General features: G+C 39.7%; 1 protein-coding gene across 1 annotated transcript in view; it reads right to left on the bottom strand.

The window, feature by feature from the left end:
- The window catches only part of SUCLG1 (succinate-CoA ligase GDP/ADP-forming subunit alpha), a 41948-nt gene that overhangs the window by 12313 nt on the left and 12558 nt on the right, over window positions 1–17077 (bottom strand). Inside the window, exons 3-5 of the mRNA XM_066377890.1 lie at window positions 16295–16411; window positions 6881–7093; window positions 6679–6736 (exon numbers count right to left, since the gene is read on the bottom strand). Of these exons, the coding sequence (XP_066233987.1) occupies window positions 6679–6736; window positions 6881–7093; window positions 16295–16411 (388 nt within the window). The remainder of the gene's footprint in view (window positions 1–6678; window positions 6737–6880; window positions 7094–16294; window positions 16412–17077) is intronic.

Raw genomic sequence — 17077 nt, forward strand, 5'->3', positions numbered from 1 at the left:
TTCAAGCTTCTGCCTTGGAACAATTGTTAAGAACTCAGAAGATTCTTTTCTAACAATAACGACCCCACTATCAGAGAAAGTAAAATTTTTGTCAGCCAGAGACAAAATCCATAGCCATAAGCTACTTGAACCTTAGTACAGCGTATTTACATTCTTCAAGTTTTTTTTGTTGTTTTTTTTTTTTCAGAAAGGCAGACTGCCACATGCAGCGCCTCACTTGGATGTGTCTGGAGTCTTGGAAGCTTGACTACCCTACGTTCTCCTCCAAATGGAGCTTGAGACTTGTTTGGAGGTTCTAGCAGGGGAACGCAGCTACTCGTATACCCTTGACGGAAGAACGGTCCTCTCCTCTAGCGGGGAAGGTCGTCCTCTTCGACCGAGCGCGCAGCTTCGGGAGGGACGCACATGGAGCGGTGAGGGAGGAAGGGGACACCCGCCTAGCCAGCCAGATCAGCTGAATCAACCCTGGAGATCAATGGGGTGACAGATGTCGCAGCCAGATCGCCCTCACATCCCATTCTTCAAGTTTTATGTTACTGTCACTGTATCCTCAAGGGCACTTAGTGTATGATCTGTGCATAAACACATATGTTCTCACAATGAATTCAGGTGCACGTAACTTCATATTCTCGGCACCAATCAGTCAAACTGAAAGAAGGGAGAGAACCCTGGTCAGTGCTGGGCAGTGCCCTACTGACCACTGTCGGGTTGCTCTGACTTCTTTCACCACACAGCGAGAGCAATGTCACTCCCTGACAACTGCTCATCTCATCTGGAACACAGCACCAGCCCCCCAGCCCAGCACTGCCCAGCCTACCTCTCCAGACAGCTTTCCCACATTTCCCTGCTCTAGTGAAACTGACTCACTCTTCAATTACTCACATTTGCTCTCTAGAGTCAATCATGTTCTCCCACCATTTGGTTCAGTTAAGAGATCATGGTGCTTGAGATTCTGTAGTTGATTATCTTCCTCGCTAGACTGTGACCTTCGAGGAGTCAGTAAACTAAATTACAAATACCAGTACATATAAAATCTATTCCACAATTTGTTTTCCACTTTTTCATACCACTGTGTTCCCAGCATCGAGCAAAGCTCAAGCATAGGAGCTCAGGAGATAATTACTGAAGGGGTCAAAACCCTTCAATGAAGTATGACCTTCTGCTTCAGAAAACTAATTCCAATAGGCTTTTTTTTGTTATTGCTGGGTTTTTTTTAGTGAGAGGAGGGGAGGCAAAGACAGACTCCCGCATGCGTTCCAACGAGGTGTGTACACACAGGCAAGCCCACTAGGGGGTGATGCTCTGCCCATCTGGAGCCCTTGCTCCATTGCAATCGGAGCCAATTTTTTTGCACCTAATGAGGTCATGGAGCCATCCTCAGAGCTCAGGGCCAACTCACTCCAATCAAGCCGTGCTGCAAGAAGGAAGGAGAAGAGAGAGATAGAGAGAAGCGAGAGGGGGAAGGGTGGAGAAGCAGATGGCTGCTTCTCCTGTGTGCCCTGGACAGGAATCAAACCCAGGACATCCACATGCCCAGCTGATGTGCTACCGCTGAGCCAACCAGCTAGGGTTCCAATAGTTTTAAGGTCATTCACTAACTGGACACTAATTCACAACAAATGAGAACCACTACCACCATCCCTCCTCTGTGTTTTATCAGTTTTCCCCTATTCTCAGAGCTTTCTTTCATCTAGGTCCCCTCTCTGGAACCTAGCTTCTCATCAGAAACCAGAGAAACAAGACATGGGATGGTTTTTATTAAGTGCTAAAAGAAAAGAACTGTCAACCTGAATCCTATACCCAAGCGAAACTATCCTTTGGGAATGAAGGGGGAATAAAGATGCTCTCAGATGAGGGAAAAGTAGGTAATTTGTCATCAATAGATTTATTATAAAGGAATGGCTAATGAACATTCTCTAAACATAAAGGAAATAAGAAAAAAAAAGAAAAAAAATACATTGGAATGAATACCAGGAAGGAAGAACACAGGAAACAGAACTATGGGTAAATAAAATAGACTTTACTTCTCTTGAGTTTTCTAAGAGGAAGAAATAAAACTGTGTCCCTATTTGCTGATGACATGATTGTCACCACAGAAATTGCAAAGGAATCTATCAAGAAACTCCTATCAAGTTCAGCAACAAAAGTCAAATGTGTTTCTATATATTAACAATGAACATATGAACACCAAAATTAAAATACAATAAAATTTACAATTGCTTTTAAAAGAAAGAAAATACTTAGATATAAAACTAACCAAACAGGTACAGCACTTGTATGCTAAAAACTACACAATGCTAATTAAAGAAATGCAATATAAATAAATGGAAACATTGTATCCATGAATTAGAAGATTCAACAGTAAAGATGTTTATTCTTTATAAAACTGACATATAGATATGACACAATTCCTATCAAAATTTCAACAAGTTTTTATAGATATAGACAGAATCTCTCTAAAAATGATATTGAGGCCCTGGCTGGTTGGCTCAGTGGTAGAGCATCGGCCTGGCATGCGGAAGTCCCAGGTTTGATTCCCGGCCAGGGCACACAGGAGAAGCGCCCATCTGCTTCTCCACCCCTCCCCCTCTCCTTCCTCTCTGTCTCTTTCTTCCCCTTCCGCAGCCAAGGCTCCATCGGAGCAAAGATGGCCCGGGCGCTGGGGATGGCTCCATGGCCTCTGCCTCAGGCGCTAGACTGGCTCTGGTCGCGACAGAGCGACGCCCCGGATGGGCAGAGCATCGCCCCCTGGTGGGTGTGCTGGGTGGATCCCAGTCGGGCACATGAGGGAGTCTGTCTGCCTCCCCGTTTCCAGCTTCAGAAGAATACAAAAAGAAAAAAAATAAAATAAAAAAAAATTTTAAAAAAAAATGATATTGAAAAGTAAAGAAACTAGAATAGCTAAAATAATTTGAAAAATAACATGTAAAGAATGTCTATCCAATTTCAAGATTTATTATTATATCTACAGTAATCAAGATTGTGTGATACTGTTGTTATATAGGCACATTAGTCAATAAACAGAAGAACTCAGAAATAGACCAACATAAATATTTCAACAGATTCTTGACATAAATGCAAAAGCAATTCAATGCAAGAAATATTATAAACAAATGATGCTGGTGTAATTGGACATCCATAGGCATCAAAATAAACAACTATGATCTAAGTTTCACATCTAATAGAAAATTTTACTAAAATTGAATCATGGATTTATGTAAAACTGTAAAAGTTTCAGGGAAAAGATAGGGATCTTCCTAGGCAAAGAGCTCTTAGAGCTACCCAGTCAAGGCCTGGGAGTTTCTTAAAAAAAAAAAAAAAACGCAACTATCATTCTGTCATACGAACCAGCAATTGTATTCCTGAGAGCCCCAAAGAAATGAAGACTTTATGTATCTACAAAAACCAGTACACAAATGTTTGTATGTTTATAGAGGCTTTATGTATAATAGCCCCAAACTAAAAATCCAGGTATCTTTCAAAAAGTGAATAAACAAACTGTGATAAATCTTACCTTAGACTACTACGCAATAAAAAGGCATGAACTACTGATACACACAACAGCCTGGATGAGTCTCCAGATAATTACACAGAGTGTAAACAGCCAATCCCAGAAGGCTATATACCGACATACTGTATGACTCCATTTATAGAGCATTCCTGAAAATGGCCGACAGATTTTAGTTGCCAAGAATTAAGAAAGGAGTGGAAGCTGGAAGAAATTAGGTGTAGGCTATAAAAAAACAACATGCAGGATCCCTGTGGTGATGGAAACACCCTTTATCTTGACTGCTTCAAGGACAATATCCAGGCTGTAATCTTGTATTACAATTTTTGCAAAATGTTACTGTTGGGGGAACCTGAATAACGAAAGGGTACACTGAAACCTGTCTATGTTATTTCTTACAACTATAGGTGAATTTACAATTATCTAAATATAAAAAGTTTAATTAAAGTACAATTTTAAAAGAAGAAGGGTCAAGTATGTCAGTGTGGTTGAGAGAAAAAATGTCTCATAAAAGAAACAAGAAATATGGTACATTATCAAGTTGGAATTGATATATACTTTTATTAACTCAACACAAATTGGAAAGCCACTACACTACTGTACTGCTATCATATTATATCATGTATGTCCCAAGAAATACCTAAGGCGGGGGTCGGGAACCAGATGTGGCTCTTTTGATGGCTACATCTGGCTCGCAGACAAATCTTTAATAAAAAAAAATGTTAGAAAAAAATAAAATAACGTTAGAAATATAAAACATTACAATCCATTCATTTCCTACCGCTCACATTCATGGTTGTGGGTGGCTAGAGCCAATCACAGCTGTCCTCCGGGACAACACCAAATTTTTATTGGATAATGCATAAAGTACATGGGTCATTGTATGGCTCTCACAGAATTACATTTTAAAATATGTGGCGTTCATGGCTCTCTCAGCCAAAAAGGTTCCTGATCCCTGACCTAAGGGATCAAAAAATCGTTCCTTTCCCTAAACTATTAGCTTAAGGATCTTAAGACAATAAAGCATCTGAGGATACTAGCACAGGTATCAAAATAAGAAACAGCCAGTATATATAACCATCTTTTCTCTCCTCACCTCAAAAATTTTATATCACGTACTTTCTTCTAGGTGAATTCGTTTTAAAGTCCCTATTCAAAGGAATTAAAAGCAGTGTTCCAAAGGACTTGCCTTATCAATGTGTATGGCCATTCAGAGAACCAAAGTCTAAAGTGGTGGTTTTCAACCTTTTTACACTTGGGAACAGGCGAAAATAGGAGGACTATTTTGGGGACCACTAAGGCAGAAATCACCCTGAGCATAAGCAAATTCAACTATGATCACTGGGGCTGTAATCTTCACACAATATCAGGGTGGTTAAATTCTTTCACAAACTGGCACAAAATTTCTGGTGGACTGGCAGTTGAAAAACACTGGAAAGGCCTTTCCTTACCTTCTCAGCTTTTTGGTTTTTAGGTTCTGGGGCACATAGGAAAGCAAAGAGTAATCAGAAAGATAACTCAGCACTGGGCACTTCTTCTATACTCACCTCAATTCTACAGCAGTAGCCATTCACAGCAGACCAAAGCTTAAAGAATACTCAGCCCTGGCCGGCTAGCTCAGCAGTAGAGCATCGGCCCGATGTGTGGAAGTCCCGGGTTCGACTCCCAGCCAGGGCACACAGGAGAAGTGACCGTCTGTTTCTCCACCCCTCCCCCTCTACTTTCTCTCTATCTCTTCCCCTCCCGCAGCCAAAGCTCCATTGGAGCAAAGTTGGCCCGGGCCCTGAGCATGGCTCCATGGCCTCCACCTCAGGCATTAGAATGGCTCTGGTTGCAATGGAGCAACGCCCCAGATAGACAGAGCATCACCCCCTGGTGGGCATGCCAGGTGGATCCCGGTAGGGCACATATGGGAGTCTGTCTCTCTGCCTCCCGGCTTCTCACTTCAGAAAAATAAAAGAATACTCAAATATGACAAGAGCATCAGTAACTAAGTGGGTCAGGCCCAATAGAACTCAGATGGTCTGGGATTCCCTCGGCAACATCCTACTGGCATCAGGGCTGCCAGCTCTAGACACATTAATAATAGAGAGAAATCATGACGTTTAACACAGTCCTGTACACTACAGTCGCCATTCCCTTACTATGTTGATCATTCTTAGTATGTAGAGTCATAGCTTATAGATAAATTACTGTAATCATCTGTTAGTGTGGAGAAACGGTATAGCTTAGTGAGAGTTAGGTGTGAAGAGTACAAAAAGAGGTATAATGGGCTTTGAAATGCTAACTTAGTTATTACTTCAAGAACTAAACCGGCAGCATGTGACACCCAAAAGGGCAAAGTAATTACAGAACAGGACACAGAAAAACTGACAATAAAAATATTCACATATATCTGACAAAGAATTTACATCCAGAATATTTATGGAACCCCCATAATCAACAATAAAAATATAATCCAATAAAAAATAATGTGCAAAAAATTTAAACAAATAATTCACCAAAGGAGATATACAAATAGCCAGTAAGAACATGAAAAGGTGCTCTCTACGTCATTAGTCATCAGGGAACAAAGCCACGAGGCACATTCCACTCCCAGTACACTGACAATGCCAAATACATGGGAAGACACGGAACAACTGGAATGCTCCAACACTGATGGGGAAAAGGTAAAAATGAACACCCACTTTGCAGAACTATTTCACGATTTCTTAAAAAGTTGAACATACTTCAACCCTATAACATAGCAATTCTATTCCTAGTTATCTTACCCAAGAGAAATAAGAACTGTCCACAAGACATGCACTACAGCCTTATTTATAACGCTCAGACTTGGAAAGAACCAAAATGTTCATCACTGGGAGAATGAACAAATTGTGATACAGTTAACAAGATTACTTGGCAATAAAATGAAATTAACTATTGATACATGCAAACACATGGAAGATTCCATGGCATCCAAACAAGAAATAAATCTTTTAAAATACCCCCAATATAACTTCATTGATTCTATCACAGCTTCTCAAACTCAATTTATTTCAGGATATAGAACTGATTCACTACAAAACTTCCTTAGTAATTAATATAAATTTCACTTACACAGTCACAAATTCTCTTTGTAAATTCTGAGGGCAAAGAGTTCTTTTTTAATCTATAAAAAACATACTCACCAATTCTTCCTTTCTTGTGAATATGGCCAGGCATGATACCAATTTTACATTCTCCAGGCTGAAGAAAGTAAACCATAGTTTCAGAAAGTGGAAAAAAAAATTGTAACTCACAGGTCACATACACAAGCACAGTTGGACTGATCCAAAGATAATCAGCCTGTGAGTGGCTACATCTGAGCTTACTTTTCTTTTTCACACTCACGTTGATGACTCCGGGGCAGTTTGGCCCGATCAGCCTTGTCTTCCCCTGGCGCAGTATCTTGTGCTTGACCCGGACCATGTCCTGCTGTGGGATGCCTTCAGTGATGCACACGACCAAGGGTATTTCCGCCTCTACGGCTTCATCAATGGCAGCAGCAGCAAAAGGAGGAGGGACATAAATGACAGATGCTGTTGCTCCTGTCTGTTCTTTAGCCTGAAACCAAGAAGCACTGTATTATTGTTTAAGTTATAAACATTGAAAAATGAACTCAATACCATGATTTTAATAATGTCTTGGGGTCATAAAAGGACATAATTAGGAGACACAGCGTGTCTTCGGGGCCTCCTCTCTGCCCCTTGGGAATGTCACTGAAGTTAAAGGTTCTGTGACATCCCTCAAGAGATGGCATATCAGTAAACCTGAAGGCACTGCCTGAATATGTGTTTGTGTCCCCTCATGTTCACGGTGCTACAGGCACTGTATCGCCTATTCAGTACCAAAGACCCTTGGCCTCCTCGGGAGAAAAAGGGTTACTGAGTCCCTGAGCCTCAGAACTGACACTCAAACATCTGTTTAAAAATATGTTATACCTGATAAATATAAGAGACAGCAAGAGTAAAATGTTTTTTTAGCTGACAATTTTTACTCTAAAAGCACATTTATTAGAAATAAACTAAAAAGCACGTGTATAGGTGGCCACAGAATGCTCTACAATACATCACCCCTCACAATGCAAAGCTCTTAAAAACCATCAGTTTTACCATGTATCCTTCTTCCCACTTCTACATGTGGCCATGTCTCTTCCACCAAAATGGAAGATTCTTGAAGATTATCAGCGATCTCTGTGTCTCCAAGAGTATCAGCACCTATTCTGTGAGAGGACTTTATACTAGTGTCAGATAAGGCTTCACCACAACCCTACATGCTTAGACGCTGAGGCCAAGAGATAGTAAATAACTTGGACACAGTTATATAGCTAGGAAGTGGCACAGCCAAGATTCAAACCTATGTCTACCTGATTCCAAAGTGTCCATTCTTTTCAGTTACAGCAGGCCACCTACCTCCCCATGGTTGCTGGACTGAAGCCCAAGGTCACTGGCTTAAGCCCAAGATCGCTGGCTTGAGCCCAAGGTTGCTTGCTTGAGCCCAAGGTTGCTAGCTTGAGCAAGGGGTCACTGGTGCTGCTCCTCTTCCAGTCAAGGAATGTATGAGAAGCAATTAATGAACAACTAAGGTGCCACAACAAAGAATTGATGCTTCTCATCTCTCTCTCTCTCCCTTCCTATCTGTCCCTATCTGTTTCTCTGTCTCTGTCTCTCTTGCTTAAAAAAAAAAAAAAAAAGGCTACCGAACAAACAGGTACAACAAGGGAGCAGAGTGATTCTCTACATTCCCAGAGACTTTCTTTTATACATCCCTAATGAAGAGATATATATCTTGACAATGACAGAACATGGTGAAAGGATGCTGACAGATCAACCACAAATGATACCAGGGGTTAAAAAAAGAACTCTGTTCTAGGTGGTAACAGAGAAAGAGGAACAAAAGAAATAAAAAGTAGGCTGGAAGTCAGATCATAGGACTTAGGTATTTTATAAAAAATATATCCCACAGCCTGACCAGGCGGTAGCGCAGTGGACAGAGGGCTGCACTGGGATGTGGAGGACCCAGCTTTAAAAGCCCAAGGTCGCCAGCTTGAGCACAGGCTCATCTGGTTTGAGCAAGGCTCACCAGCTTGAGCCCAAGGTCACTGGCTTGAGCAAGGGGCCACTTGTTCTGCTGTAGCCCCCTGGGTCAAGGCACATATGAGAAAGCAATCAATGAACTAACACACCACAATGAAGAACTGATGCTTCTCATCTCTCTCCCTTCCTGTCTTTCTGTCCCTATCTGTCCCTCTCTCTGATTCTCTTCTCTGTCACCAAAAACAAACAAAAAAACAAAAAACATCCCACAGTTCTCTAGCTCTTAAGGCTACATACACTGTCAGAAGCTGGAATTTACTAGATGGAAGGTATCCATCCTACTCATTCAGAAAGCTACTTGTAAGAACTGAACAAGCAAGAAATAAAGAGTATCTGTGAAACTTACGAATAGTCTAAACATCATATCTATTTGTATCATGATGAATAATAAATAAACTGCTTACCAATAAAAACTTCCTTTAAAAGAAAGAAAAAAAAAAGGCTCATGACAAAAGTCAAAACTACCTAGAGGAATTATGAAAACAGCTCCTCTCTATATTTTGAGGTCATGAAGGAGGCCATAATAGAATTTAAGGGGAGGAAAAAAAAACAAAAAATTAAAGCAAAAGTACTTTAAGGTATTCTACTGATCAGAGAATTTATAATTTTTTTCTTAAGTGAGAAGCAGGGAGGCAGAGAGACAGACTCCCACATGAGCCCCAACCAGGATCCACCTGGCAAGCCACTATGGGGCAATGTTTTGCCCATCTGGGGCCAGTGTTCCATTGGTAGGCAACAGAGCTATCTTAGCATCTGAGGAAAGGCCATAGAGCCATCCTCAGTGCCCGGGGCCAACTTGCTCCAACCAAACCATGGCTGCGGGAGGAGAAGAGAAAGGGGAAAGGAGAGAAAGAGAGAGGGAGAGGGAGAGGGTTGGGGAAAAAGGAGAAGGATGGAGAAGCAGATGGTGGCTTCTCCTGTGAGCCCTGACCGGGAATCGAACCCAGGATATCCACATGCAGGGCCGACGCTCTATCACTGAGCCAATGGGCCACGGCCTATAACTTTTTTTTAACTCTTTAAAATACAATACACTTAGAGTATACACACATGTAGTATGCTTTATTTTTAAGTTTAAAATAAAATGAAAAATTCAAATTTGAATGATACTGGTTTTTTTCTCACATCTTAGGATTCAAAGCATAAATTAACTTTATTTTGAGGTTAGCATTCTGAAAAGAGATCGTCTATAACTTTGTACTTTAAAAAATACAATACTTAAAACATGCCCTAAAAGAAAGGGAGGGTGGTATATATTTCTTATCATTAATATTTTATCATTCTAGAGTACTTAGTTTATTTCCTATACAGTTATTTTTTAAATTAAATAGTCAAGCAGACTAGGCAGTGGCACAGTGGATAGAGCATCAGACTGGAACACGGAGGACCCAGGTTCAAAACTCCAAGGTTGCCAGCTTGAGTGCAGGCTCATCCAGCTTGAGCATGGGCTCACCAGTTTGAGCGTGGGGTCAGTGGCTTGAGTATGGGATCATAGACATGACCCCATGGTCGCTGGCTTGAGCCCAAAGGTCCGCTGGCTTGAAGCCCAAGGTCGCTGGCTTGAGCAAGGGGTCACTTGCTTTGCTGTAGCTTCCTGGTCAAGGCACATATGAGAAAGCAATCAATGAACAACTAAGGTGCCACAATGAAGAACTGACGCTTCTCATCTCTCTCCCTTCCTGTCTGTCTGTCCCTATCTGTACCTCTCTCTGACTGTCTCTGTAAAAAAAAAAATTAAATAGTCAAGAATTTGTACTACCATTTGCTTTATTATTTTTTTAATTTATTGGGGTGACACTGGTTAATAAAACTATATAGGTTTCAGGAATACAATTCTGTATAATACATCATCTGTATATTGTATTGTGTACTCACCACCCCAAGTCAAGTCTTCTTCCATCACCACTTATGCCCCTTATACCCTCTCCTACCTCCCCCTCAACTCCCCATTTCCTTTAAAATACTATTATTTTTGTATCTATTTATGTAAGTGTACAAAGAAATAACACATGGCTTAAATTAGCTCTCTATAAAGGCAAAAACTGAGATGTGGAAAACACTATGAAATTTAACTTTACATACCTTTATATCATCTGAATTAACGAAGAATTAAAGTTTTGTTTTTGTTTTTTTTTTTTAATTTTTATTTATTTATTTTTAACAGAGACAGAGAGTCAGAGAAAGGGATAGACAGGGACAGACAGACAGGAATGGAGAGATGAGAAGCATCAATCATTAGTTTTTCGTTGTGCTTTGTGACACCTTAGTTGTTCATTGATTGCTTTCTCATATGTGCCTTGACCGCGGGCCTTCAGCAGACCGGAGTAACCCCTTGCTCAAGCCAGCAACCTTGGGTCCAAGCTGGTGAGCTTTAGCTCAAACCAGATGAGCCGGTGCTTGAGCTGGCGAACTCAAGGTCTCGAACCTGGGTCCTTCCGCATCCCAGTCTGAAGCTCTATCCATTGTGCCACCGCCTGGTCAGGCCGAAGAATTAAAGTTTAAAAACCATTTTAACAAATCAGCAATTTGGGGAAAAGACTAGAAATCTGTGATTTGTCAATCTGAGTCGACAGCTCAGTTTTTCACACAGAAACACCACACTACTTACTCTGAGCCATGTTAAACCAGCCACTTACCAGCTGCAAGACAAAGGGCTAGACCCGTCAGCTGTCCGCACTCGTGATATACTTGTCTTTAAAATGGAAATAACAGCACCTGCCTCAGCCGGCTGTAGCAAGGCCTGGATGAGGCAACGTACAAGAAGTACCTAGCACAGTGCCTGGCAGAAAGTGCATGCTCAGAAAGAGTCAGGGAGGGACTGACCTGTGCACTACGAACACCTTGGAAGAAAGGATAGCCAGAGTAACAAGCCAGCTAGAAGGCAAGCCACAGCACTTCCTCCCTGAGAGGTGATGGGTGCCCACCATGTGACACGAGCTGTGGAGAAGACATCCTGAGCACGTGTGACTAAAGTGAAACTGGTGGCTTTCACTGTGATTTAAACTCTCTAGGTCACGAATTTGTTTTTTTAATAAATTTTTATTAATGTTAATGGGATGACATTAATAAATCAGGGTACATATATTCAAAGAAAACATGTCTAGGTTATCTTGTCATTAAATTATGTTGCATACCCCTCGCCCATAGTCAGATTGTCCTCCGTCACCCTCTATCTAGTTCTCTGTGCCCCTCCCCCTCCCCCTAACTCTCTCCCTCCCTCCCTCCTATGTCTTCCCTCCCCCCACCCCTGGTAACCACCACACTCTTGTCCATGTCTCTTAGTCTCATTTTTATGTTCCACCAATGTATGGAATCATGTAGTTCTTGTTTTTTTCTGATTTACTTATTTCACTCCGTATAATGTTATCAAGATCCCACCATTTTGCTGTAAATGATCTGATGTCATCATTTCTTATGGCTGAGTAGTATTCCATAGTGTATATGTGCCACATCTTCTTTATCCAGTCTTCTATTGAAGGGCTTTTTGGTTGTTTCCATGTCTTGGCCACTGTGAACAGTGCTGCAATGAACATGGGGCTACATGTGTCTTTACATATCAATGTTTCTGAGGTTTGGGGGTATATACCCAGTAGAGGGATTGCTGGGTCATAAGGTAGTTCTATTTGCAGTTTTTTGAGGAACCACCATACTTTCCTCCATAATGGTTGTACTACTTTACAGTCCCACCAACAGTGGATGAGAGTTCCCTTTTCTCCACAGCCTCTCCAACATTTGCTATTACCCGTCTTGTTGATAATAGCTAATCTAACGGGTGAGGTGGTATCTCATTGTAGTTTTGATTTGCATTTCTCTAATAACTAATGAAGCTGAGCATCTTTTCATATATCTGTTGGCCATTTGTATTTCTTCCTGGGAGAAGTGTCTGTTCATGTCCTCTTCCCATTTTTTATTGGATTGTTTGTTTGTTTGTTGTTGAGTTTTATGAGTTCTTTGTAAATTTTGGATATTAGGCCCTTATCTGAGCTGTTGTTTGAAAATATCATTTCCCATTTAGTTGGCTGTCTGTTTATTTTGATATCAGTTTCTCTTGCTGAGCAATAACTTTTTAGTCTGATGTAGTCCCATTCATTTATCTTTGCCTTCACTTCTCTTGCCATTGGAGTCAAATTCATAAAATGTTCTTTAAAACCCAGGTCCATGAGTTTAGTACCTATGTCTTCTTCTATGTACTTTATTGTTTCAGGTCTTATATTTAGGTCTTTGATCCATTTTGAATTAATTTTAGTACACGGGGACAAGCTGTAGTCGAATTTCATTCTTTTGCATGTGGCTTTCCAGTTTTCCCAACACCATTTGTTGAAGAGGCTTTCTTTTCTCCATTGTGTGTTGTTGGCCCCTTTGTCAAAGATTATTTGACCATATATATGTGGTTTTATTTCTGGGCTTTCTATTCTGTTCCATTGGTCTGAGTGTCTATTTTTCTGCCAATACCATGCTGTTTTGATTATCGTGGCCCTATAATATAGTTTAAAGTCAGGTATTGTAATGCCCCCAGCTTCATTCTTTTTCCTTAGGATTGCTTTGGCTATTTGGGGTTTTTTAGAGTTCCATAAATATCTGATGATTTTTTGTTCCATTTCTTTAAAAAATGTCATAGGAATTTTGATGGGAATTGCATTAAATTTATATATTGCTTTGGGTAATATGGCCATTTTAATTATATTTATTCTTCCTATCCAAGAACAAGGAATATTTTTCCATCTCATTGTGTCTTTTTCTATTTCTCTTAATAATGCCTTGTAGTTTTCGTTATATAGGTCCTTTACATTCTTTGTTATGTTTATTCCTAGGTATTTTTTTTGTTGTTGTTGCAATCGTGAAGGGGATTATTTTTTTGAGTTCGTTTTCTAATATTTCATTGTTGGCATATAGAAAGGCTATGGACTTTTGTATGTTAATTTTGTATCCTGCGACCTTACTGTATTGGTTTATTGTTTCTAATAATCTTTTTGTGGAGTCCTTCGGGTTTTCGATGTATAGGATCATATCATCAGCAAAAAGTGATACCTTTACTTCTTCTTTTCCGATATGGATGCCTTTTATTTCTTTGTCTTGTCTGATTGCTCTGGCCAGAACTTCTAGAACCACATTAAATAAGAGTGGAGAGAGTGGACAACCCTGTCTTGTTCCTGATTTAAGGTGGAAAGTCCTCAGTTTTATGTCATTTAATATGATGTTGACTGATGGTTTATCATATATGGCCTTTATCATGTTGAGATATTTTCCTTCTATACCCATTTTGTTGAGAGTCTTGAACATAAAATTGTGTTGTATTTTATCAAAAGCCTTTTCTGCATCTATTGATAAGATCATGTGGTTTTTGTTCTTTGTTTTGTTGATATGGTGTATTATGTTAACCGTTTTACGTATGTTGAACCATCCTTGAGATTCTGGGATGAATCCCACTTGATCATGATGTATTATTTTTTTAATATGTTGTTGTATTCGGTTTGCCAGTATTTTGTTTAGTATTTTAGCATCTGTATTCATTAGAGATATTGGTCTGTAGTTTTCTTTCTTTGTGCCATCCTTGCCAGGTTTTGGTATGAGGGTTATGTTGGCCTCATAAAATGTGTTTGGAAGTATTGCTTCTTCTTCAATTTTTTGGAAGATTTTGTGTAGAATAGGAACCAAGTCTTCTTTGAATGTTTGCATTAGTATAACCGTCTGGGCCTGGACTTTTATTTTTGGGGAGGTTTTTAATAGTTTTTTCTATTTCCTCCCTGCTGATTGGTCTGTTTAGGCTTTCTGCTTCTTCATGACTCAGTCTAGGAAGGTTGTATTGTTCTAGGAATTTATCCATTTCTTCTAGATTGTTGTATTTGGTGGCATATAGTTTTTCATAGTATTCTACAATAATTCTTTGTATATCAATGATGTCTGTGGTGATCTCTCCTCTTTCATTTTGGATTTTATTTATTTGAGTCCTGTGCCTTTTTTCCTTGGTGAGTCTTGCCAAGGGTTTGTCAATTTTGTTGATCTTTTCAAAGAACCAGCTCCTTGTTTTATTGATTTTTTCTATAGTTTTTCTGTTCTCTATTTCATTTATTTCTGCTCTGATTTTTATTATCTCCTTTCTTTGGCTGGTTTTGGGTTGTCTTTGTTCTTCTTTTTCTAGTTCCTTAAGGTGTGAAGTTAAGTGGTTTACTTCGGCTCTCTCTTGTTTGTTCATATAGGCCTGAAGTGATATGAACTTTCCTCTTATTACTGCTTTTGCTGCATCCCAGAGATTCTGATATATCGTATTTTCATTTTCATTTGTCTGTATATATCTTTTGATCTCTGCGCTTATTTCTTCTTTGACCCATTCATTTTTTAGAAGTATGTTGTTTAGTTTCCACATTTTTGTGGGTTTTTCCCCCTCTTTTTTGCAGTTGAATTCTAGTTTCAAGGCTTTATGATCAGAGAATATGCTTGGTACAATTTCAATTTTTCTAAATTTGCTGATATTGTCTTTGTGGCCCAACATATGGTCAATTCTTGAGAATGTTCCATGTACACTAGAGAAAAATGTATACTCTGTCGCTTTGGGATGAAGTGTCCTATAGATGTCTATCATATCCAGGTGTTCTAGTATTTTGTTTAAGGCCACTATATCTTTATTGATTCTCTGTTTGGATGACCGATCTAGAGCCGTCAGTGGTGTACTGAGGTCTCCAAGTATGATTGTATTTTTGTTAGTTTTTGTTTTAAGGTCAATAAGTAGCTGTCTTATATATTTTGGTGCTCCTTGGTTTGGTGCATATATATTAAGGATTGTTATGTCTTCTTGATTCAAATTCCCCTTAATCATTATGAAATGACCATTTTTGTCTCTGAGTACTTTTTCTGTCTTGTAGTCAGCATTATTAGATATGAGTATTGCTACACCTGCTTTTTTTGGGTGTTGTTTGCTTGGAGTATTGTTTTCCAGCCTTTCACTTTGAATTTGTTTTTATCCTTGTTGCTTAGATGTGTTTCTTGTAGGCAGCATATAGTTGGATTTTCTTTTTTAATCCATTCTGCTACTCTGTGTCTTTTTATTGGTAAGTTTAATCCATTTACATTTAGTGTAATTATTGACACTTGTGGGTTCCCTATTGCCATTTTATAAATTGCTTTCTGTTAGTTTTGTATCTTGTTTGATTCTTCTCTTTTGTTTTTCTATCATTTGTTTTTGTTTGTTTGTATTACATTCTTCTTTCCTCTGTTGCTACCTTTTTTAAGTCAAGTGTTTTTGTGGTGTTTTTTTCAAGGGTGGTTACCATTAAGTAATGAAAAGGGTACCTACCATATTCATTGTAGTACCCTATCTTATGAGTATTTCTGCACTTCATCGTCCTTTGCTACTGTTAATCTCCATCCTCTCCCCTTTTTTTCTTTTGTTGTCACAGTTTAAGTTTGGTTTTACTGTGTTCTTGGTGGAGCTGTTACTTGTGGTTTTGTTTTCTTTTGTTCTTTGAATCTGGTTGGAAAACCCCCTTTAGTATTTCCTGGAGTGGGGGCTTTCTGCTGATAAATTCTCTCATCTTTTCTGTATTTGTCTAGGTCACGGATTTTAAAATGGCAAGTGACTCTCCCAAACGGGACACAATTAAGATCTCTACCCAAAGTATGCTCACTCTTCTCTGCTTTTCTTTTCCTGCCACACTCAGGTAGCATCACTTACCTCCTTTACAGTATTGAAGACTGGTAAGCCCAGATGCGTCTTGCCTCCTTTCCCTGGAGTGGTTCCTCCAACAACTTTGGTGCCATAGTCCAATGCCTGCTGGCTATGGAAGGTGCCCTGGGGAGAAAAAGTACAAGACTCCTGAGAAAAGGCAAGCTGGGAACCTAAAGGCAATAATCTTCAGTAACTTGGAAAAGGAAAAGAAACAAGTGAACTACTTCTCAGAGTATTAACAGTAACATATATCCAGCACTCTCATCAACTTACTAAACACAGCTTTAAACCATGAAGGAAAACAAGCCTCTGCAAAGCTAAAATAGCTGTTTGTAAATTTTAAAAAGAAAGAAAACACTGGGGAATCCTCTTTTTATTCCATTTTCAAATTTGGCTGAGAAACACCCTCGTATTTACTAAGCATACCGTTTTCTGTATTCCTCAGCTCCTGATGTCCTCATACCCCTCTTCACTCAATTTAAAATCTACAGTCAGTCCCATTCACACAGCAACCTTGGCTCTCTCTCATTTCAACTTACACATCCAGCTAAGTCACAACTTTCATTAAATCCAATTCTCCATCTACTCTAAGATGGTACTCTGGAAGCCAGACAGTAGCCAGAGAAAAAAGAAAACCATGCTAACTGATCGCACTTTAAATTACTGATGACTAACCATAAGTGAGCCCTTTACGGAGTCCAGACAACATCCTGTTTCCCTGTCCATACACCATACACTCCATTTCCAACCTCAGCCCTGTGGACATTTTTGACACACTGATTCTGTGTT

The sequence above is a fragment of the Saccopteryx leptura genome, chromosome 3 (genome assembly GCF_036850995.1).
Source record: "Saccopteryx leptura isolate mSacLep1 chromosome 3, mSacLep1_pri_phased_curated, whole genome shotgun sequence".
Lineage (NCBI taxonomy): Eukaryota > Metazoa > Chordata > Mammalia > Chiroptera > Emballonuridae > Saccopteryx > Saccopteryx leptura.